The sequence below is a fragment of the Labrus bergylta genome, chromosome 4 (genome assembly GCF_963930695.1).
Source record: "Labrus bergylta chromosome 4, fLabBer1.1, whole genome shotgun sequence".
Classification (NCBI taxonomy): Eukaryota; Metazoa; Chordata; class Actinopteri; order Labriformes; family Labridae; genus Labrus; species Labrus bergylta.
Window position 1 is genome coordinate 31,718,185 of NC_089198.1, and position 25,398 is coordinate 31,743,582.

Below are 25,398 nucleotides of genomic sequence, written 5' to 3' on the forward strand. Positions count from 1 at the left end.
GTTTGTTAGCCTTCAAGAGTCTGAACATCCATCTTTCTTCTCTTCTGACATTCAGACAAAAAAACCTTTCTGCAATCTGGAGCCGAAAGCAACCTTCTGTAAACAAATCAAGTTTCTCTGCTCGACACAACAGAGAATCAATTTGAAGATAGAAAGTTTCTAAGCACAAAACAAAAGTTTAATAGTTTATAGGCTCAGCTTCAGGGCTAAAGTGGACAATAGTACTGTGAAGTGCTGTGATCCTTTACTTCTTCCCTGGTCGTCTCACAAAGAAATCAGGCAGGTTTGGGGTTTCTTTTGCAGGGAAAAACTTTAATGGTTGTCATGGTGAACATGGTGATCTGTAGCGGCTGCTGAGAGATGCGGTTTGAAACATGAAAACAAACAGCAGAGAGATCACAGCCGTGTTGGACAGACTGCACAGAGGCCGCTCCAAACAAGAAGTTTGAAGAGACGGCAACAAACTGACTTTTCTGTTCATCACAATGCATCAGAAGTAGCTTACTGTACGTCATTAAAAAAAGAAACACCACTCAGTTTGGGGAGCCAAATACAGTATTACTGATCCAGTGCAAGAACCTAAAGTTAGTGTCACAGTTACAAATCAATTCTCATAAAGTCAGAGCTGTTTGTGTGTTATACTTCTAAACCCCAGATTGAGACGATTTGAGTTTCATTCAAACACCTTTGTGTTTTTCTCCCTCAAACGTCTTCATGTGAATGTTTCTTTCACCGTCCAATGCAAACCATATATTTCCAAATTTATATTTTTTATTTTTGAGCTTTTAGCTGCAAGTCTAAAGTGCCCAACTTTTTAAGATAAAAAAAAACAAAAAACACATTGGATCATATGATTCATGGAAAAAAAAGGAGAAAACATTTCACAGTATCAGGGATCGTCTGAAACCAGAGCAATAACACGTACGGACTCCTGAACTGAGTGGGGTTTCTGTGGCAGTGGAAACATAGCGACATATCCTTGGCAGAGTTTTCTAGAAGTATAGCAAACACAGTTGGCCGCACTGCATCGGTTTGTGTTAAGCAAAACATTTGTTTGAGGAAATTTCTGTAAAGAAATTTGCATGAAATGAAACGTTCCAAGACATGTTCTTCATTTTCAACACATTTTGCATAACTGCACAATCAGACAGAACCGATATCCCAGTTAGGACCATCATGCCCGCTCAGCTGTGTTTAAATAACGCAGCCTTGTTATCACCTTGCTGTCCCCGTCTTTGCATTCACTCCACACACAATATATAAAGTGCACAACCGTGATGAACTGTGTGTGTGACACAAAGCAGGTCAAGTCATTGTTGTGATGCGTCCATGAAATGACTTCCTCATTCTCAGTTAAATGTCAAAACGTCCACATTGACCTCTGAAGATTTACATGCTTTCGTTTACCTGGAAAGTTCAAAAACCCAAAACAAAAAGAATTATGAAGGGAAAAAAAAAACTAAAATCGTAAATACCTTTCCAATCACAGTGCAATCAATTCTGAGAAGATTCATTCATTTCATCCTCTACTCAGACTGTTTCCACTCCTCTTTGAAATCTGCTGAGAGAGGCTCTTTTTATTGGCCGTATCAGTGCTGCACTCTGCCTGTCCTCCAGCAGGGGGTGCCGTTACACTGTGCTGCATATGATGATGACTCAGTAGACAGAAGAGGACCTGTGTCTGAAAAGCTCCAGAGTGTGAGAACAAGAATGATACACACCAATCACTGACTAGTACGAGGCGTTTTTTGTTAACGTACACAGTTATGAGTTTGGATTCATTTGGACCACTGAGGGATTTTTATTTGTAGTTTCTAAACTGTGGGATATTTATTTGTAGTTTCTAAACTGAGGGATATTTATTTGTAGTTTCTAAATACTGTGGCATGTGATTTACTTTGTGAAGGACTTTGAAAGAGGAAGTGTGGAGCATGTAACAGAAATCCAGTTATGTTTATTTGAACACGGATGTTGTTAAACTTTATTAAAAAAAATAATAATAATCTTCAGGTGTTATAGCGCTCCACACAGCGTTGGATATCCAAACACCAACTGGCTAGAAGGACGTCCTTACTATGAACATTTCCAAACTGAAGGTGATCCGCTTCTTCAATATGAAACATCGCTTCAGTTCTGCTAGAAAATATTTACAAAGGTTAATCACATTTCCTACGTGACACTGAATGCATCAGTTGCATTGAGGGCTAAAGCATTTGGCCAGCTAGCCTCTGGACTTAGCCGGCTAGCTCTACTTAAACGAATGCACTTTGTTCTGAAAAGATGAGGCTGAGTTTGTTTGTGTCCTCAGTCGATCCCTGGCTCCAGTGTTCAGTGCTTATTCTTACTCATGTGACTGTTTGACTTCGACTACAAACACACTATGTTGTTCTTTAAAGTTCTTCAAATCCTGCAAAGGGTAAGATGGTATTCTAGATGTTTCTTATTGTCAACAATTCCCATGATGTGCAAACCCAAAAAAGGTGTCTACTAACAATGAACATGTCAGGAAGCAGCACTGGAGGACATTTAATTTAACACTGAGGGGTCGACTTCTCTGCATCATAACTCAAATCTAACCAACAGGTGGCGCCTTCTGAAAAGCTGAGCAGCAGCAGCGTGCTCAAATAAAATTATTTCCTTCTACAGGTCCTAGTTGGGACCTCCCTTTACTTGTGAAATAAATTACTGTATATTTGGCTCTATTGTGACCAAAGAGACACACAGCTCTACTGGTTAATGCTACAACATGAGGCCCAAAGACAAAACTGCAGCCGCTCGGATGTGTTCAGAAGCCTAAAGAAATGGGAGCCTGGGTTTACCTCCGACAGTCTCACAGGATGTGATGTAGATGTAGACATGACTTGACTCTGCAGCCTGTTTTTTAACTCATTGAAGGTGGGAGATCACTAACCATTTTAAGTAAGAGTGAAGGTGATAGAACTGCTTGAAAGAGTGAGAATCACCTTCTTCTAATTATCTGACGCCTTTGAACCTCAAACACGAGAGGATCCTCCTTCAGCAGCGCAGCAATCACACGCGTCAAATCAAATGTTCCAGAGCAAAGGGCTTGACAGATGAACCTGGGAGATGTAACAGAAGGAGGAGAGTCCGGTCCAATTGGAACTCGATGGAAGCCTGCTCTCAGTGGACTTCACGGCGACTGTGGTCGATCATTGTAGACGACCAGGGTGAAAGTTAATGACCTGATGGGGGGGAGTTGGGGATGAACTAGAGTTCAACGTTTGTTCCACTTAACGTCTCATCCCCCCCCACCAACATGCTCTCTCATCCCCAGAATGAATCCCAGTGTCTCTTTTTTGGAGGCACAAGAGTTGGTGAGGCATCCATCGCAGTGTGACGAGAAGTATGACCGTGTGTGTGTGTGTGTGTGTGTGTGTGTGTGTGTGTGTGTGTGTGTGTGTGTGTGTGTGGTGGGGAGTTAGTGTTACCATATGTGGGATTCACAGTGAGTCATTTTAATAACGCCCACTCCTCCACCTAGTCGGCGATAGTTCATTCCTCCGTACAACCTGGAGAGAGGAGATGAGGAAGAGACAAGAACAAACATTCAGAAACTTTAAAAACTTAAAGATGCATGTGGTGACGGATAGAATCAGAAGAACGATTTAACATCTTCACTTTCTCCAGCAGGAGCGGTGACGTGACAGAATGTAGACGTGAGATGGATGATATGTTTTCACTTTTGTTGCTGCTTCAGCCAATTTAAAACAAACTTACTTTATGCTTATTAACTATAATGATGTGCTCTATTAAAAGGAGAAGATCGGTCCTGTTGTTAATGACTCAAACTATCCGTAAGGATTTTTTTTTTTGTCTGATCTAAAGAGTTTATTGTTTTTCAGACAGGAAGTAGTTCTTCTCATAGTTATCCTGTCTGTGGTCGTTCTTTCTGCAGAGGGAAGTCACTGTTCGGCGTTCTCTAAGAAAGTATCAGAAGCCAAATATTCAACTAATGTAGTACCTTTAAGTCATCTGGCTTCTTCACTAACCCTGACATCACGTTTAACGGTCACAGGAAGCGGGTTATCTGGAGTGTTTATGTGCATTAGAGGTGCAGAAATGCAAAATTTTCTCTCATCGATTACTCTTCCCATTGTTAAAGCGAGTACTTCAGTAATTGTTTTGTAATTCTTTTTTTTTCTGTGATTCTTTTCCCCCACAGGAGGCCCCGCCCCCAACTATGACACAATGCCGACTGTATCTGATTAATTTGAATCTTTGGGATTTGTTAGTAAGATGCCTTTGTATTAACATTCAAATATGACATTTCTTACTTCAACAGACAACAAACCTCAAATAAAAATTCATACAGACGTGTTAGACCGTTTTAACACTTTATTATAATTAGAGCAGTGAGTGTGGCGAGCAGACGTGCAGACATCAGTGCGCACTCATCGCACGTTGAAGCTGTTTTGACAGCAACATTCTGTTAACAAAGACTACAGTCTGCAGTGTAGAGCACACTTTACTCTGGTAAATGAAGTTACAATAGAACAGGTGAATGATTTAAGTGTCTGTTTCATCTTTCTCCTCTGTGCGCAATGACACACTCGCTCAATCTCGCTCATCCGTCCACTATGAGCTATTTCTCCCTATAAGGTTGTTCCATTTTGTAGTTATTAAAAGAATAATCATCTAAAATTCCAAAATACAGGAAAACATCTAGTTATGCTGCTCTGTCCTGGATGATCAAACGTCATTGGCTTGGCGGAGTATAGCGGTAATCGCAAAGTGAAAGTCCTTCTTTTTCTGTGGACTAAAAAGACAATTTGAACTGAACTTTCGTAGATCATGTTGCATATTTCGTTTGTTTGGGACTTTTTGTTCATTGTGAATTCATAGGGGGGTTAATTAAAGGGATATTTTTGTTAGGGTAGCAGCGTACGGATCAACAACGGACGCGTTTCAGCACAGAGCCTTTATCAGATCACAGATCCTTTTTTTCTGTTTTGAATTAGGCCTATCCTAGAACCCACAATGCAACAAAAAACATTTACAAAAATGTGAACTACTAAACAATTATCGATTACAATTTTTTTGTAACCGATTATTATTTAATGAACGGGTATCCGAGTACTCGTTTGCACCCCTAATGTGCATGTTAACATAACAGGGGCGATGTTAGCTTCATACAACCCGTCACCATCACAGAGAGTCTGCCTGCTGGTGGTCATATTAAACAAATCCAGCAAACTCTGATATTCAAAAATATGAAGCAGTCAAACAGAATTCAGACTAAAATCGACACAGTTGCGATGACCTTTTGTTCCCTTAAATTCATTTGTTATGTTGATTTTTCTTGAGGCATGTATGATGGTTTAAGACGTAACATTTCAGCTGCAGCCCAAACGATAACTAACTGAACGGTATGTAACATTTTACAAATACTTTTTTTGGGAGGTAGTTGTGGGGGGAGAGAGAGTGGGGAATGACATGCTGGAATGGAGTCGGATTAAAACCCAGGCCGAGGTATCTGCCTTTGTACATGAGGTGGCATACTAACCACCGGCACCCCATATTATTCATTTATACTTCTAATTTGACATCAGTCTCTGTTGAAGCATGATGTCAGTTTTTCATACTTGATCATGACTCTCTCTCTCTCTCTCCTTTTCTCCATCAACTCTCAGAGCTCTGTGACAAAGACATCTGATTGGTCAAAGGATGAGCTCAAACATCCCAAACATAATCATGAGCAGGTTAGGTGTTCAACATCCGTTACCATGGAGATCTTCCCCTGGTAAGAAGTGATTCCCCCCCTCCCCCCTCGTAGCACTGAAAACCCACGGTTAACCCTGAAGTTACCACGACAACCGAGAGTCCAGCTTTGTAGTTTCTACCCCCCGGGGAGTTTACCTAACTGTTGTTGACAGGAAGCGGACTAACCCTTCAGCTGCTGCAGCAACAAGTAAAGTTCCTGTTCTGTACCTTCTGAACATCATTAAATGTGAGAAGTGAGACAGCTCTTGAACGTTGTAGTCTGTTTATAGAGATCCGGTGTATGAGAGACATTTCCAGGTCAAAGGCCTGGATGATGTGGGATTAGACTGAACATCCCTTAAGTCTTTCTGACTGAGTCTTAACTCACACAAGTTTCTGTGTTGATGCCATAAAAACAACACAAAAAGAACAAGTGAAACTTTCATGAACACATCATGACATCACAGGTTCACTCACCTCCATGTGTTGGCGTCAGGGTCGTACACTTCTATAGTTTTGAGATACGTTGTTCCATCAAATCCTCCCACTGCCATCAGCTGACCATTCACCACAGCCAGGCCCACCTGCGCGCACACACACACACACACACACACCGATTAATCTGCCATCTGATAATATCAGTCGACTATTTAACACCAAATATTTCAGGAACCTTTTTATTGATTCAAGCTGTCTCGCTAGTCATAAACACAAACTCACCCCACTCCGTCTGGACGTCATGGCCACGACAGGAGACCACTGGTTGGTCCTGGGGTTGTATCGCTCTGCGCTGCTGAGCTCTGTGGTGTCGTCTCTCCCTCCCACAGAGTAAATCATGTCCTGGTAGACTGCACAGCCGAGGTGCTTCCTCCTGGTTCCCATGGGAGACACCGTGTGCCAGCGGTTCTCTTGAGGGTTGTAGCGTTCCACTGAGGAGGAAAAAAAAAACAAAGACGATGAACGAAGCACTCAATGATCTACCAAGATGATTTCTCTCATTTATCAGCGTCATTCTTCTCCACTTCTGGAATACAGATGATAAAGTGTTTATCACAATCGTCTGTGTCACACCTGTGTTTAATGGTGACGTCCCATCAGACCCTCCTACGGCGTACAGGAAACCCCCCAGCACAGCCACAGCCACGCCCAGTCTCCTGGTGCTCATGGAGGCCACACGGGTCCATTTGTTCTCCTTAGGGTCATATCTGCAGCAGGAGAAGAGCAGCCATTTGATTTGTTTGTTTACATTTCATAAGGTTACCAATAAAAGGATCATGGAATAGAATAGAATAGAAAAGAATAGAATTACTTTATTGATCCCAAACTGGGAAATTGTGGCGTTACAGCAGCATGTTATCAAAGCAAATAAAACAATATAAGAATAGATACATAGTAAATAAGCACTTCAAATATAAAAAATAAGAATAAGAAGAGATTTATACATCAAGGATTTAAATTAACATTCTTACTGGTTTAAAAAAAAAAGAATAATTAAATACAGCATTTATTCAGGCTTGTCAACTGAATGTAAAAATACTTGCTGGAGGTAAGAGATGTAAATTTGCAAAAACAGTGATGACAGTGGTAAATGTGCAATAGAGGGTTGTCCAGAGCTGTGCAAATTTGTTTCCTAGGATGTTGAAGGGGTGACCCTCCCAACTCTGTCTCTAATTGGCTAGTGTGCACTGACTAAATAAGCAAGAGCGGTGTTAAAAGTCACTGTTTTTAACGGAGGCAAATCATCCTTTGGTGGACGGGCCAAGAAACATTTTGGAAAAAAATGAAGAGTATAGCCACTTCTTCAGGCACCACTACACCACTGCTTATGAGTGATTAGTGATTGTTCAAATACACAAACACAGAAGTCTAAGACATATTGAAATAATATGAGTAAACAAGCTGCAGACTTCATATGGTTACATAAAAAACTGTAGTTATAGACACAAGACAACAGATACCTTTCTACAATATTGAGACAGGAAACCCCGTCTTGTCCGCCGACAGCGTACAGATAACCTCCGAGGACAGCCACTCCCACGCTGGTGCGACACGTGCTTGTGGGGGCCACATCGCTGCTCCACTGATTGGTCTTAGGATCGTATCTGCACAGGAGGCAAGAAAAAGGTAACGTTAAACTACAACTTTACCCACAGACCTTTTTTTAGGTTCTTTCTTTAAACATAAATCAGAGATCAGTGTCTCACCTCTCCACAGAGTTGAGGTAGGACGAGCCGTCGTGACCTCCCACAGCGTACAGCAGGTCATCCAGAACACTGACGCCGACTCCACACCGCCGCTTACTCATCGAGGCAACCATCCGCCACTCGTTGGTTTGAGGATCGTAACGCTCCACGCTTGAAATGGCGTCCCCGCTGCACCAACCACCAACTACAGGACGAGTAAGACATGAGAGAAGAGAACATGTCATCAGAGGAGTACAACAATCATCAGAGAGAGGTTTCATTCAGAATGAAAAGCTTTTTCCCCAATCATGCTGGAAGAGGTTTCTGCATTCTTCTGAACGCTGATTTGTTGCTCTTCCATGGCGAGTGCGTCTCAGAATAGCAGAGCACTGAAGAAGCACAGTGGGATTTCCTGGCACAACTTCACAAACTACCAAGAGGTCACAAAGCTCCAGCAACACTTGCAGTATGAAGATTACATTTATTTACAAATTAGACCGGGAGCGTTTCGGCTGGTGGCTTCTTGAATCCAGATTTGTCAGAAAGCACACTCCTCTGGTTTCTTTTAACATCAAGAGGTACTGACCGGCGAACAGAACTTCTCCACAGCGGATGGGTTTCCTTGGCCGAGTTCTGGGTCCCTGCATCAACGGCCTCTCCTGTGGCAGCAGCAGGTAATTCTTTGCTTCATCCACCAGGTCTCTAAAACAGAAAATATGTGAAGTTAAATCATCATCATCCTCACTTTAAAAACAGGACATAGCGCTCCTCTTTATATTGAAGTCGTCACGATGTGAACATTTTGAACTTGGATACGTTGCAAGTGAAAATCAAACAACATCGACACCCGTTTCATTACCATGGCAACAGGAACAGACCTCCTGGACACCCAACCTGATTTTTCTGATTTGCAGGTTGTAAGGGTCACCAAAAATAACACAGACTGATAAAAGCAAGGAAAGGCTAAATTAATATGATTGGCCTAAAAATAATGTACACCCACAATAGAAACATTTCCTCTGTATAATATCAAAAAGAAGAAGAGTCTGCAGTGACTCTTTGAATGTTTTGTTCACGTTCGGGATGATTTATGGACGTCTGGGTTTGTAAAGTGATGTGAAGCTCACGGTTAACAGTCCTGCTGACATCGCTGTCTTTCTCCTCTGGTCTGTATTTGTGTTCAACAGACAGTAACGTAATGTGTGCACCTTAATGGGATGACATAAGGACATAATGGCAGGAACTCAGTCTGCAGGGACATCTGATCCCTTTAGATCACAGATTTGCGTTGAACATTGCTGCTCTCTCTCTAAAACACGACTGTATTTTTTTTTTCTTATATAACGTCGGTACAAAATCGTTTTGCAGCAAGGGGTAATGAACAGTATCAACAGTTAGACAACCTTAGGCCTCGTGTCCACCTAGCGTCAACTGCACCTGAAAGACTACTGAAAGATTGTCAACTTTCAACTCAAAAACGACAGAGCGCTTGTAAAAAAAAAAAAAGACGCTGGGCCCTGAGCTTTTCATCAAGGCGACCGCTTTCTGCTACTTATTGAAAACAACTGAATAAAGACAAGCATTTCCCCACAGAGAACATTCCAACACACCTGCACTCCTCGTCACTCTTAATGAGCGGATCCGACCCGACGGTGCCCACCAGGAACTTCGGGCTGAGTAGCGGCAGGCGGACATGCTGCAGGACCTAAAGAGCACAGGAAATTCACATCAGTCCTAAAGCATTCCTCTGCTACAACTGAAGTCTAATGACTGTGTTTACGTCGATAACCATCCAGACAACAGCAGAACCAGTGTTTTTCTTCAGTCACAAACCTGGGGCAGCTGCGGTCGCCGTTCCTGGATGCTGTATTTGACCCATGCCATCACGGCGTTGAAAACCTGCTCCTCGCTCCGCACGTTGAGCTCGTCGCTGGAAATGATGTCAATCAACTGGTTGGCAGGCAGCAGCATAAACTCTTCACTTTCCATGACCTGAGACAGAAGAGCAGAGCGGTCAGTCAGACGTTCTGCTGCATAGAGAACCGTCTTTCTCTCCTCCGTTCACACAGCATCTGCTAACACATCCTACACTTTGTCAAGTACACAACACGACTCTTTACATATGAGAGGAACGAGAGGATTGGTTTAGATTATAATGAATATCAAGAGAATTCTGTTTAGTTTGAAACACGCGTATATAAAGCAGGATGACATACAGGTAAGACTGACTGTGAAAGACATTGTCAATATTCAGTAGTAACACTTGTGTTTCTCCTGCTGCCATCCCAGAGGCTCGAGTGACACCAAATCACTGTGGCTGCATTCACACTGCAAGACTTCATGCTCAGTCAAAAAAAATGTTCACAGATTTTTTTCATTCTACTTTTCACCAGTCATGGTCCTGAACTTATCTGCAGACGCAAAAGACCAACAGCAAAGAGGGTCGCCTGCAGACCTGATCTACAACCTCCTGCATCCTTTACAGGGTGATCCACCCCCCTAACTTCTTACTTTGGTAGATCACCATGGTAACTGATGCATAGAGCGTGCTCGGCAGCAGTTCTGTTCAGGATAATGCCCAAAATAAGAAAATCAACTTTAATGAAACTCTGTTAACCAATCAGATCTCTGAGCTCTGTGAACTGATCGTGAGAGGAGGAGGGAGAAAGACCGAGGAACATGCCGTGTACCCGTTATTATTATTCATTTAAAATGTTTGATTATTAAATATATTATTAATGCTTTACAGTAATCATCCTACAACAGAGACTCAACAAAGCTCTAAAGCCTTCTCCTTTGATAAGATACCTTTAAGTTTACTTACTGCTTCAATTACGTTGTCATATTAACTTTATAAGTATAGCATCAGAGCTGCAGCTGAAATAAGACATCTTAAACATTCAGACATGCCACATAAGGTCATTTATTTAAGGTGAGAAACGTAGGTTATTATAATCAGATCTGTTGTTCTCTGAGTTGTGTGAATTTGATCGTAGCCTACATTCATTGTGAATTCACTGTCAGACATTTTTCTCAGCTCTTCTTGCGTTCTTTGCTGCAGCTGTTTTTATTTTTTATAGTAATAATCCAAACTTGAATAGTCTTTAGTTATTTTCATAGAAAGCTGCCTTGTTCTCGCTCTCATACAGAATGTGATGATGAGAGAGTTTTCCTGTTTCCTAACATGTATTTCCCGCCTCATCTTCGTATTCATTTGTCAACAAACCGCCTGGGCTTTTCCCGTGTTTACAAACCCCTGTGAACCAGACACCAACAACTGTCTTATACCGCTTTCACACTTGCAGAAATCTCCTGACAAACTCCTGATATTACCCGGAGGAGCTGTATACATGAACGCAAACAGCAACATTTTTCACTCGGACTTCACCCGGAGTTTCTCCATCCAGACCTTGAGTACTTCTTCTGCATTAAGTCAGAGTGAGCTGATGTGAGAACGCAGCAGGACACTATCAAGAGAGTTGACCTCCAGCCAGTTAGAAGGGATGGTGCTGTTTATATCCTGTGACTGCTACACACTACAAACTATGTGCATGCGACCGTTACGATCTCTGTGCACGTAATTAAACGGCTGCATTATGTTTTCTGCTCTCCAGTACGCTCTTCTCCAGACATTTGATAGTGTTGTTCTGTTTAACTACACATAGAATTCATATAAAACACAAATATTCTCATTATAGCATCGTATAGCCGCATTCTTTTTACATCTTGCCTCAGGAGACCCCCCCCCCCCCCCCCCCCCAATTAATCTATTGTATAGTCATCCTGCAGTAATCTAAACTTGAGATTTCAGAGCTCCCTCCATGTACATAAATGTAACTTGTTGTTTTGGATCCGTGCCGTTACCTCTTGAAAATTGTGCTGGGTGAACTTGTCTGCAATGCGGAGCAGCTCACGGCAGGAGTGCGTGTCTGCGAAGGCCCTGATGCCCAGACAGTTGGATGGATCCAGCTGTCTCTTGAGGAACTCGCAGCAGGCCTCCTGGATCTCAGCCAGCTGCAGGAGGCAGGCGGCAGGGAGCAGAGTCTGGACGTTTCCCTCCTCTACAGTCACCTGGAAAAATCAGAGGCTCATCATTTGTAGTCAAAAGCCATAAAGCTAGAGACCGGGAGCACTCGAGCAAGAACTGTTATTTTTGCAGCGGCTCCAATTCAAGCCATGACCCCGCTGCGGCTCAGTCTCTGCATGTCTCCTCTCACACACACATTCAGGTTTAGCTGCTCTGGTCAGACAAACAGCTGCACAACATTGTTTTTATTATACAGACCTTTCTTTACTTTGTTGCTGGATTAGATTTGAAAAAAAACAGATGAACTTATGATTCAGTTTAAAACAAACTTGAGCACAACAAACTTGAAAACTGACCAAAAAAATGTAACAAGAAATTAAACCTTTAAACTCTGATTTAAACTGTGGTTCAGTTTTAACATTATAAATTACACTTGAGAGGAGGTTTAAAGGCAGGGATGGTAATTTTCGAAAACTAGCATGATTTTGAAAGTAGCATTCCCTCAGTGCTCCGTCTGCACCCCCCCTCCCCTCTGTGCTCCCTCTAAAGCCACGCCCCCTCACTTACATGCACAAGCCCCATTGGTCCAGAAGAGGACCTCAGCTCATGCTTTGAGTGTGGGCTCGTGCATGCATGGTGTAGAGAACTATCAGGGAGACAGGGAGGCGTGTGATTGGTTCATCAGATTGGTATCTCATGGCAGACATTGGTCAAAGTTTTTACAGACTTACAAACTGATACAGATGATGGATTTTCTTTGTTCCTTTTTCAGAGAACATGAGTTATTAATTTCTGTCAGGACCTAAAGACAATTTACACCAAAATCTTAAAAAGTGGATCTGGAGAACTTTACCAACCCTGCCTTTAATTCAAGGTTGGCTTGAATTTCTCTGAAGCTTTAAGGTTAAAAAATAAAACTAAACAGGAAAACAAGCAGAAAAAGAATTGCAGCCAAACTTCACTGCTACAAGTTCCTGTGGTGCTGTGATTATTGTGAAACCTAGATATGTGCTGCTGCTCTTACCTGTGAGGTGTAGGCAAAGTCGATGAGCAGCTCCATGGCTCTCTCATCGATGTCACGGATAACCACTTCAGTCTGCCGGCTCTCTGCCAGCTCTCCGGTGAACATCGCTCTGAAGATGAACATGGAGAGATATCGTTTCACTGAAAGTACTTTAATATAAAACATCTCCCCGTCACAGTTCAGATGCTAACAATGCTCAGCGTCTTTGTACCTGAAGTACGGGCTGCACGCAGAGAGGATCACGCGATGGGCGTAAATCTTCTTGGCGCCGACCACCAGCACCACGTCACAGAGCTCACGGTGTTTTCTCAGCAGGTTGATCACCTCCAGGGTCTGCCGGGGGTGTTTGTCCGAGACGTAGGGCATGCGTGCAGGCTGGGGGACCCCTTCAGGAAGCTTGTTGGGGTCCCCCAGAGTGCAGCGGCTGGTGATGTCCATTCCAGTGGCGTCTTGGCGTGCGCTGGTGGCCCTAAACGTCAAGCAGATGAGCAGTGATAAAGTGAGTGATTATGTCCTTTATACTTGTCTTAATCCAAATGTTGTTGTTTTTGTAACCAGGGGAGTTAACATGATGATGTAAGTTTTATAATAAGAAGCATTATTAATCGAGGCTTTAAGACGCACAGTATGTAAATTTCACCACCAGGGGGCTCTCAATCAAAACAATAAGGTGGCAAGGAATCATGGGAGTGATTCTCCTGCTACTCCACCCCCCTATGTGACCGGTGCACGGTGCATAAGACCGCTATGATCTCAGTGCACGTAGACATGCAGGACAGGAAGCCACAGGCCGGACCAGAACCTGCACCGCCACACGGGGGTGCGTGCACCAACCAACAGGTAATCGAGGCACCTTTGAGATTGTATTGAAGGTTTAAATTAGAGTCACATGAAGATGAAGGCATTTGTTTAAAAAGAGAGTGTGTTTTTTACTGATATGATATTGATGAGTAACCCTCCAAAATGCCCCTCAAAATCTTTTTGAGTCCAGGTAGTGCATGTTCATTTACATTTTTAGCTATCGTAGACTTGTCAGTTTATTTTAAATACAACGGTAGGTTTTACCAAATATTATTCTAACTTTGATAAGATGACAGTAAAAATTGAATTGATAAACACTTTAATTCCACAGCACCAAAAATAGAAGTCCTAGGAACCAAATACTGGGTCATTTCTTGTTTTCAAACTCCTGCACACTGTCTCAATGGCACAAACACATGTGCAGGAGTACAACTGCAATCTTTTGATGGATTAATTCCTCCATTCATTCTTCTGTTCTGGCGGCAGTAGCTCGGGCTGTAGGGACTTGGGTTGCTGGTTCAAGTCCCTCTACGGACCAAAGTATGGAAATAGGCCTCGTCGCTAGAGAGGTGCAACTTCCTGAATACTGCTATGGTGCTCTCGAGTAAGGCCCACAGGCGCACAGCCCTTCCCTCTGACATCTCTCCAGTAGTGCATGTCCATAGGTTTGTGTTTGTGTATTCCTGGCCTACGTGTGTGTGTGTTGCGTGTCAAATAACTGAGTGAAATAAAAATATATTTTTCCCTTGGGGATTTTATGAAGTTTATCTTGGTCTTCTTCCAACGCAGCTTTCTTATAATATGTCTTCTTTTTAAGCTTTGTTGCTTTTTTGATGCTATCGATGTTTAAAGTAATATAGATTGTATAATTTTTAAAAATGCTTTATCGAAAAAGTATCTAAGAATCAAACATTTTGACAGCGTTAGAGAATACAGTGTAGCTGTGAATTGAAAAGCGCCCTCACCATTGCTGTACATACACCTGAGTTTTGGTCTTAGTCTGTTGGTATCTAATGAGCCAAAAACATTTTTAGCTGGTCAATGGACTTGAGCTTGTATATTTCTTTTCTAGTCTTCTGATTAGTCAAAGTGCTTTTACACCTCAGGTCACACCTACACATTCACACACTGATGGTAGAGGCTGCTGAGTAAAGAGACCATCAGAAGTAACTAATCCCATTCATACAAATTCATACACCACCAACAAGGAAGCAGCAGGAGCAACTTGGGGTTAGATGTCTTGCCCAACGACACATTGGACAAGTAGCTTCAGGAGCTGGGGATCGAACTTATCTACACCCCTCGCTTCACTCAGCGTACATCGTGTTGTGGACATGGGGTCTATTCAGATTATGTTTTCAGTACTAAACAAATTCTCTGCCTTCTGGACAAATTTAACACAACATGTATCCTCACCAAGTGAGACAAATAAAATATGCAGTTTCTTTACACAAACATAACAAACTGTTACCAACAAACCCAAACCAACACAAAATACTGCCGTTTGATAAATGTGTTGTTTTTTTTTAAACACATAATCTAGCTAAAGTTGTGTGTTAAAAGTTTTAGAATAATTCAGTGACTAAAATCTCTTCAACCCCCTTTGTAAGGCAACGTACTCACCCACACAGAGTAAGTGTCCGCCTACAGGTGGTCGTGATCTTTAAAGGAACTCCACCTGTTTCACACATGAAGTTTACTCCTCACTGTTCAGCCTGAGACTAGTGCCGGATAATGAGCTTTCTATAACGTGAAATATATAATCCTGATTACATCATCGGGGTAATCCGAGTTTGGATCTGAGAGTTTAAACTTTTAACTCCTGCTTTGCAAACTGGTTTTGTTCGGCTCCAAAAAAATGGGGATTTACAGTCGAGGCTGTTTTTATTTCTATGATGGATACTACAGGACTCAGCCTTTCAAGTGCAAATCGACGCTCAGTGTAACCTTACAAGCCCAAAGCTTTGTTTCCCCTTCTACACATACACACCTGAAAATCTTCATCGTGGAAGGAGGTTTACAAAAGGTGAGTTTTCAGTGATGCAGTTTGTGTACAAAAGACCTAAACACACTACATTTTCAAAATGTACATAAACGAAGTCCTCTATAGGTTGATAACTTAACGTACCTGCGCATTGGCTTTGCGTCCATGCACTGAAGATCAATGTTTGTTCCAACACCTTCAGGTCAACCTAGGAAGACGACAAAAGAGAAATCAGACTCACTTTGAATTCTTTTAGAGCCGTGTTCACACCGGCTGAGTCTCTTCCTGTTGGACATTTATTTCCTCACACAACAGAAAACTAAATTGTATACATCACTGTCCTCACAGGGATATTTCTCTTGAACCTTTCTTCACATTCTGTGTTCACAGCGCTGACTAGAAGGCTTCATCCTCCAGTCAGGCCCCTCATTAGGCGTGAGCGCTGTGAGTGACGGCGGCAGCACCTCCAGTTGCTCCGTAGCACCAAGTTGTTTAAACCTTCTTTTTTGCTATTTCTGCTACCTTCATGCAGGAGTAAGGTGTTTTTAATATATATAATGGATATGACTGACTTTGAAAAGAAACCAAGTGCTTTTTCTCTTGTTTATTCGAGAGAAGCACCGTTGGCTCTTTGTATATAACTTGTGTGTTTTTTATATCTGTGTGCTGCTGGAATCTGAATTTCCCGAAGGAACCTTCCCAAGGGATTAATAAAGTTCCTATCTATCTATCTGTTCCACTATCGTTCAAATGTGATCTGAAGTCTCTCTTCAGACTGTGCTCAGATTTGTGTTTGTCTCCACTGAATGAGCAGCTTATAAGAGTGACACACCTGTAACATTCTTATGATCGCCTTACAATGAACCCTGCCTTTGCAAAAGGTCATGATAAAAAGTTGTTGTCAAACAGGTGCTGCTTTACGACGCAATGGTTGTTGTAGCAGATTTCTGTTGCATAACCACTCAAATACAAAGCACCACAATAAAAACAACAACAATTACAATAGGTGAATACACTTCACTGATACCATTTGATCAATCCATTAACTATGCCGCTTTTTACCGGGGGCACGGGGGGACTGGAGCCCGATCTCAGCTGTCATTGAGGGAAAGGCGGGGTTACACCCTGGATTGGTCGCCTGTCAATCACAGCGCTGACATACAGAAACAGACAACCAACCACACTCACACCTACAGGCAATTTAGGGCACACTCACACTAGGCCATCTGTACCGTGCTTGCTCTGATCCGGGCTCAAGCACGCTACACTTCCTTGGCCCTGGCACGCTTGGAAGAGGTGTGCTTCGCCACGGCAAAGTTCATGCTCAAGAGACAGTCTTCATTATGGAGAAACCCCAGAGAGTTATCAAGAGAGAGACTGTTATGGCTGAATCTGAACAAAATGACTCTAAATAAGCCACTCAGTCCGCCCAGTAGCCGTCATGTTTTCTTCTTTTTATCATATAGAAGGAGCTGTTCCATCTTGTGTGAAGTTTAGTTTTTTATGATAGGACAGCTAAAGAGAGACATGAAGTGTTTGGAGAAGAGAACAAGGGACGACATGCAGCAAAGGGCCAAGGTCGGATTCGAACCCACAGACTTTCAGACAAGGACTATAGCCTCTGTAAATTGGCGCGTGACATAACCGCTAGGCTATCCGGCGTCCGTTGTCTTGCACTCCTTGCAGTTCAGTCTCAATGTCTTCAAAGCAAGACTGTGAAAGTTGCAAGTGCCTAACAATCATTCTTGATTGTTGCCGTGGATCTGCACTTTCAAGTCAATGTCTGATTATACATAAATTACATCAACACTGGATACCGACATCTTATTCACTGTTGTTGTTGTTGTTCTGTTTATCTCTCTCCTCCTTGTCCATGCATCTCCCTCCAGCTAGTCCGAGACGTAGTCAGTCCCTCTAGATAGTAATTGTCCTATCTAGCTTAGTGCTCATGATGGATTAATGTTGGGTCATTGTAGATAATACAATACAGAGTAATGTATTTTACCTGCTCTTTTTGTAAAGAGTCTTGAGGTAACATTTGTTATAAACGCTAGACAAAGAGCTATACAAATAAAGATTGATTGAATGATTGATGAAATCCCACAAGCTCCCCAAAAGTAGCATTGATATGATTACAGTGAAAGTGTAGAGCTGTGATTCCCTTTAATGTAAAACACTCAGGAAATACACATCTGTGTCTGTGGTTGTTGAATTTAACGATGTTCAGAGAATGAAATAATTTCTTATAAAAGACTTATGGTGCTTAAACCGTTGTTTACATTATTATTGCACATTAATCACTTAAATAGTTTGTAGTGTTGGTAAGCAGCAGTGACACTTCAGATAACACTTAAAGTCGTCACCTTATCGCAGATCAGGATTACTAATTAGTGTGAGGACACGCAATCAGCCAGACATTAGCTTTGTAGAATAGAGTAGAATAGAATTACTTGATTGATCCCAAACTGGGAAATTGTGGCGTTACAGCAGCAGGTTGTCCAAACACACAATATGAGTAAAAAACACAATATAATATTAAATACAAAGTAAATAAGTACTAAAAATATCAAAAGTAAGAATGTGAATATATACAACCAGGATTTAACTAAGCATTACTAGTCTTAAATATGAAGATTAAATATGAAAGATTAAATTTAAATGTGCAAAAACAGAGTCGTAGGACAGTATTGACATAAGTTAAAGTGCATGAGTGTGTCAGAGTATTATCACACTATCACTTTAAATAACGTTAACCCAGTGATTCATATACATCAGCCTGTATTCTTCGCTGATGTTAAACTAAATTAATAAAAGGTGAAATGTTTGTTATGTCCAGTTTCAGTAGCTAGAAGGAGGCTAGCCTGTTAGCTTGTCGCAATTACTGATGTTATGGTAAGAGTTACGTCCCAGTTAGACTAAAGTATATTCATAGGACAAAGAAGTATTAGTTTTAACAGGAGACAGGTGTACTTTAAGGAAAATGATGCACTTACGCAGGGAAATGTAGTATCTAAGAGAGCTAACATGTTGTGATGTGTGGGGACGCTATGTGCTAGCCCCGGTGCTATGAATCCACAGGAGAAAAACACCAAATATAAACATTCAACTAACCCGACAGGATAAAATACAAATACTTTTGACGAAAATAAATACAGTCCTAAGCAGAAAAGCTATGTTTTTACCTTAATTTTCCATCCCAGCGACGCAGAAGTCCCCCGGGTTGCTAATGTTTACAATTTTAATACCTTCAGGATGAACGCTGCTGGTTTTCTTCACTCGGAATGTTATGCGCATGCCAAATGCCAAGCGCAACTTCCGTTAGTCTTTTCAAAATAAAAGTATTATATTACGTCATTCTTGAGCACGACAAGACAACGATAAAATGGACTTCTCGTGTCACCAATAAAATTAAAGAAGTTGCTTTTAAAATCATGCATTTCATTTATCCAGTGAATCGGGTAATTGTAAGATTGCGGAGATGTTGTGAAGTTGTGTTTTCTGTAAATAAATTATCTTAAAAGTATCTGTTTACTTATTTTATATGTCTAACTGTTTGCACATTTTGGTTAAAGGTAGAGTATTTTCTTTAAAGCACAAACTGGCTTAACTTTTAAGTTTAAGGAAAAATATATAATTATTTTCAACAATAAGAGTGGAACGGACTATTAAATGTTAATCTTAAAACTATTCATTTTTTATGGCAAATATTTCATCCACAAATGTAAATGTGATCAAAAATGAGCTCAAATACAGCAATGCAAAATATAAATGAATCACTACATAGATTATAATATTACTTTATTCGTTCACAGTGTGGAAAAGACAACATTGAAGCACAGCAAGAAACGAGAAGAGCGCCTGGAGTCCTCGACAACATCACTGTCAACATGTCAATTTAAAACAATTTAACATCATTTAGTTTAATAATAAACCATAATTTTAAGCCAGTAATTTCATAAAGTTAAAGGTTTAAAACAGTAATTTCATAAAACATATATTGATAACATGGACTGAAAGACAGGAAAGCAGAGAAACACTGGACATCTGTGAAAGCTTAAATATGTCCCTTTAGTTCTGTTGTTATACCCTGTGTTTATAGTTGTATAAAGTCTGTTTAGTTTCTTGTCTTGATGGTTTGTTTGTCTTTGTCTGTCCTTTGTGGTATTCTGTTTTAGTGCTTTCACTTTATCCCAATAATACAAATGAATAAAAGAGAAAGGGACTTTTTGTTTTCAATGTAATATACTGTAACTTTGCAATTTTGGTCGGCTTTGAATTCTTATATTTTTACGTCGGCTAACATTCACACAGTTTTTTCCCTTAAAAATATAATCTGCTATCATGACAACAAAATCAACAAAGTCTAAGTTATGTAGTTTATTTTAATTATTCGGGAAAAATGTAATTCACAAGGAAGAGTGTTTAGGCTCCCAACCGTCCTTTCCTCTTTTCAGGGTTGTATTTAAGTCACTTCATAACTCCCGGGCTCTGATAGAGAATGGAAAGATAAAATGTTTTAGAAAACTAAAAAAACTATATTCGGTGAACACGTTGAAGTTCAATTAATTATACGTTTTTATTTTGTATAGATTCTAACACATTATTAGAGATATTATATATATTTGTACAACTTTAGATATATATTTAATACATTTATTTTCTTTATTTTTGTTTTATATTTATTTTATCATTTCTATTTTATTTCCTCCTTCATGCATGTGACACATTTCTATTTTGATTTGTCGAACAGCTCTTCTTTATTGTTGTATTATTGTTTGTTTGACATAAAGTGTAAATTGTGCATTGTTAAATCAAGTTGTTTTTTTTAAAGGGACTTTTTGTAAAGTGATGTTGAAGTTATTTATCCAGCATACAGGATGAAAATGACTGAAATTATTAAGTTAAAGTCTGAAGAAACCTTCCCTCATTTTAACTTTCCTATATTCAATCATACGTTTTCATAGAATAGACCGTAGATTTATTTACAGTCGAAATAAAAAAAATCACCTCGTGTGACACCTACCCCACGAGAGCATTTATAAAAACCAACAAGGTGAATGTAAACAACTGTGGCTTAAGAATCAGGCTGTGTTAACTTGTCACTGTGTAGCTTTATTCTGCCCTCACACACTGCACGTTACAACAATGCACTCTATCAGGTACGGTGGCTGAGGAGGATCATACAGTGCAAATTCGCACTTCACTACACTCTTGGCATAAGCAGTTGCTGAGCTGAGGGTAGTTTGTTTCTGGGTCTCCTGCCCATTAACAGCTGTGCAGGGGACAGACCCACAGACTCGAGTGGGGTGGTTCTGTAGTCAAGCAGTGCAAGATATTTATCCGAAGCTTTGTGCCACAGTCTTTTGATTGTTTGTACTGCTCGCTCTGCCTCACCGTTGAAATGAGGAGTGTGAGGTGATGATGCGCGTTGAGAAATGCCATAGCTTTCGCATAAGTCTCTGAACTCTTCTGCAGCATACTGTGGGCCGTTGACAGTACGTAGGACGGTGGGGATTCCATGTCTGCTGAACTGAATTTTTAGCGCTTCAATAACAGTGCGACAACGCTGGTCTTTAAGCTCATCTACTTCAATGAACTTTGAATAGTAGTCCACTAACGCTACATAGTGTTTTCCCTCCCACTCAAAAATATCTGAGGCGACCTGCTCAAAGGGGAGCTCAGGAGTGGCTGTTGGTTTGAGGGGCAGCCTTGGCAGTCTGTTTTGGAACTCTGCACACTTACCGCAGTTCCTCACCATGTCTTCAATCTCAGCACTCATACCTGGCCAGTAAAGCACTTCCCGTGCCCTCTGCTTGCTTTTCACAATCCCAAGATGGGACTGGTGTATGAGAACGAGCATGTGGTTTCGCAAGGTGGGAGGCACTACCACGCGCAGCCCTTTATACACTACTCCGTCACTTTCTGTTAACTGGTTCCGGGAATCCCAGTATGGCTGGATAGCAACAGGAACATCTCTTCTGTGCTCTGGCCATCCCTGCTGGATTATGTGTTGCAGCAGGCTGAGTTCTTTTTTTGTGCATTCTTGCAGCTCTGAATACTTATCCTTACTTACTGCTATATGGTTGTGCATCGACACACACTCTAATCCATGCAGCTCTGGTGTGTTGCAGGTCAGCTGTGCTCTCGACAGTGTGTCAGGCAGCTCCATGTCTTTCCCTCTTCTGTACTTGACAGTTATGTCATACCACTGCATGCGTAGGCGCATTCTCTGTATGCGCATGGGAGTTGAAAGCAGTGGCTTCTTGTAGATGTCCTCAAGCGGCTTGTGATCATTATAGACTGTAACCTGCTTTCCAAAGATGTAATGATGAAACTTTATGCACGCGCTTCTCTATTTGTGCATAGCGTGTTTCAGCATCAGTCAGGGACCTGGAGGAAAAGGCAACTGGACGGTTGTCCTGTAGGAGCACAGCTCCCAATCCGCTGCTGCTTGCATCACAAAATATTTCTAAAGTCTCTGCTGGATCATTGTACTTTAGTACAGGTGGTTGTGAACACAAGTCTTTGAGTCTGTCAAATGCTTTTTTCTGTGCTGGCTGCCATGAAAACTCCACATTGCTTTTGAGAAGCTGGCGAAGGGGTGCGTCTTCCTCACTGAGGTTAGGAATGAACTTGGACAGATATGTGACAAAGCCCAGAAAGCGTCGCACTCCCTCCTTGTCTGTCGGTGCAGCCATGGCCTGGACTGCTTCCACTTTTGCTGGGTCTGGCTTTAGACCGTCTGCTGTTAGCAAGTGCCCCACATATGGCACCTGGCTTTGTCGAATGTGACACTTCTTGAAGTTGAGTCTCAGGTTGTAGCTTGTGGCTTTCTCAATGACTATGCAGGATTTCATCATGTGTTTTCATGTCAGGCGCTGCAATCAGGATGTCATCCATAATAGCCACAGCACCTATTACACCATCCAGCATGCCATCCATGATGCGCTGGAAAATCTCTGGCGCACACTTTATTCCAAATGGTAGTCTGAGCCATCTGTATCTACCAATAGGTGTGTTGAATGTGGTGAGAAATGACGATTCTTCATCCAGTTCTATTTGGAGAAATCCTGACTTTGCGTCTAAAACAGAAAACACCTCGGCACCAGGCATGGAGGACACAACCTCTTCGATCATGTGCATGGGGTAGTGTTCTCTCTCTTGATGACTTTATTAAGATCACTGGGATCTATGCAAATCCTTATTTTACCTCCACGCGAGACTGCCACCATGGAGCTGACCCATTCTGTGGGCTGTTCAACTTTGGCTATGTGGCCATCTTTTTCCATTTCAAGGAGTTTCTGCACAATCTTTTCTTTTAGTGCAGCAGGTTGCCTGCGCACTGGATGCACAACGCCTTTTGCATTTTCCTCTATTTTAATGGTGTATCTACCTGGCAAAGTCCCTGTGGTTACGTGTCAGTTCTGGAAAATCAGATAGACCTTCCGGAACACTCTCTTGAGGAGTGTTGTCAGTGTCTGTATTTTTTTGTTTTTTTACAGCCATCTTTTGCAATGAATCTAGTCTGACAATCAGACCTAATGCTTCTGCTGTTTTTCCACTGAGTACACTCTCTTGTACTATGTTGACTACTTCAAACTCGGCAGTAGTGACTCGGTTCTTATACTGGACTGTCAAATCTGCTACACCAACAGGTTTGATCTTGTGGTTGGAATATGAGCGCAACAGTATTTTGGAGCTTCTCAGTTCACCAGTGTGCATCAGTTGCTGATAACTGTCCAGTGTTAGCGTGTTACATTTTGCACCTGTATCTATTGTGAATTGGATCTCCTGTGACTTTATAATGACACATGCTGACCAATCATCCTGTGTCAATGAGCTTACAGGAGCCACAACTCTGTTCATGTTGATGTTCAGTATTTCTTCATCCGTTTGTTCATCATCAGAAGGCTCCAAGCATAACGTGTTCAATGTGCATTTACGGCACACAGCCATCCAATGATTTGGCTTGTAACAGTAGGAGCATGTTGAGCCTTTAGCCGGACACTTGTCGTTATTCCACTTGTGGTCTGCTTGCTTGTACAGTTGGCCGTAAATTTCTGCTGAGTTAGTTTTGAACGGTCTGGAAATGTCTTTTGGTGTTGGCTGAATTTCTTGGGTTTAGCTGATAGCTGAGACACTTGATGACAGGCAGCATCATCTCTGACTATTTTCATTTGTTTCTGAGACATCTCATATTGTTGTGGTATCTCTAAGGCTTTAGCTAACGTCAGGTCTTCCCCTCTGTCTAGCAGCCTTTCTTGCACTTTTTTTTCGGACACCTGCTATAATGGCATCCACAAGCATGTCGTCAGTGTCAGCGTACTCTCAGTCCATCAACAGTAGTTTTAGATCTTTGACAAAGTGGTCCAAAGTCTCACTTGCCCCTTGCTTCCTCTGCTTGAAGCGATGACGAGCTATTATTTTATTTTTCCTTGGCCTGATGTAGCCGGCAAATGTATCCAGTACTTTCATAGGGTCTTCTTTCTCGCCATCTGCCCAATCAAGCGTTTTGTAGACCTCTCTGCCTTGTTCTGCTATCCACGTGCCCAGCCATCCAGCTTTTCGCTTCGCAGCTCTGACAGCGGTCCGTCAAAAACGAACACAACGTGACTTCTAAATCTATCAAACTCCTGGTTTAAGTCTGCTGCATCCCAGTCAATCTTCGAGTGTTCAAAATGTGGAATCGCCATAACATCACTTTTTATGCTGTGCTTGACAGACTTCTGACACCATGTAAAGAACTGTGGCTTAAGAATCAGGCCTTGTTAACTTGTCACTGTGTAGCTTTATTCTGCCCTCACACACTGCACGTAACAACAATGCACTCTATCAGGTACGGTGGCTGAGGAGGATCATACAGTGCAAATTCGCACTTCACTATAGCGCTTCTAGCGCTATAACGTTACATTACAGTGAATCTTCATGCTGATGGTCTTTAATCATAGAGAGGCATCAGTCATTATTTCTGTTTCATAACCAATTTAAAACTCCACTTTAGTGAGGATGGCTCAGAAGATCATTGGGGTCTCTCTCCCCTCCAATCATGGACTACACCGGGACAGATGCGGAAAGAGAAACCCTCTACGTTGTGAGAGACTCTTTCCTCCCTGTGAATGGACGGTTTGATCTCTGACTGGTAAGAGATATCGCTCCATGAATCCAGGACGTCCAGAACGTGTAACAGCTCCTTCCACCAGGCCATAAACATAAGCCTTTCAGATGATTTAAACACAATATTTAACATGTTTTATGTCGCGTTGTAATTCTTGCAGTTCTCTTAAAGCATTTGTCTCTTAATTTATTTTATTTTTTTAACTGTGTCTTTGGCATCTTATTCATTTGTTCTCTCCTTAGCACCTTGGTCCCAAGAAATGTCATTTTATTCCACTTTATCCGAGTTATATTGGTATAGATGTAATGCCAATCAGATAATCCTGAAACTTGATTTTACTTTCTAATTCAGTGGAAAACTCTCACCCAAGATGTAAACAAACACTTTTGTTTGCAAGCTGTGCAAGAAAACAGTGTTTCATGAGCATTTAAGAAACGTCCCACTAAACACTCAATGTCCACACTTGAGTAAAAGAAGTCTTTGTTGTTCATACGCTCATAACTCACTCCATGTTTGAGGAACAATACTCCAGGAAGCGATGCA

General features: G+C 41.6%; 1 protein-coding gene across 1 annotated transcript; it reads right to left on the reverse strand.

The window, feature by feature from the left end:
- Window positions 1–284: 284 nt before the first annotated feature.
- Window positions 285–19,047, reverse strand: klhl20 (kelch-like family member 20). The gene is made up of 14 exons (XM_020629958.3): window positions 18,923–19,047; window positions 15,885–15,948; window positions 13,167–13,424; window positions 12,956–13,064; window positions 11,769–11,975; window positions 9,738–9,896; window positions 9,515–9,609; window positions 8,491–8,606; window positions 7,926–8,109; window positions 7,680–7,823; window positions 6,793–6,926; window positions 6,442–6,650; window positions 6,199–6,305; window positions 285–3,530 (listed from the first exon to the last, which is right to left on the reverse strand). Exons 2-14 carry the CDS (start codon window positions 15,905–15,907, stop codon window positions 3,446–3,448), a joined length of 1,830 nt encoding a protein of 609 aa, XP_020485614.1. The 5' UTR covers window positions 15,908–15,948; window positions 18,923–19,047; the 3' UTR covers window positions 285–3,445.
- Between the last annotated feature and the right edge of the window lie 6,351 nt (window positions 19,048–25,398).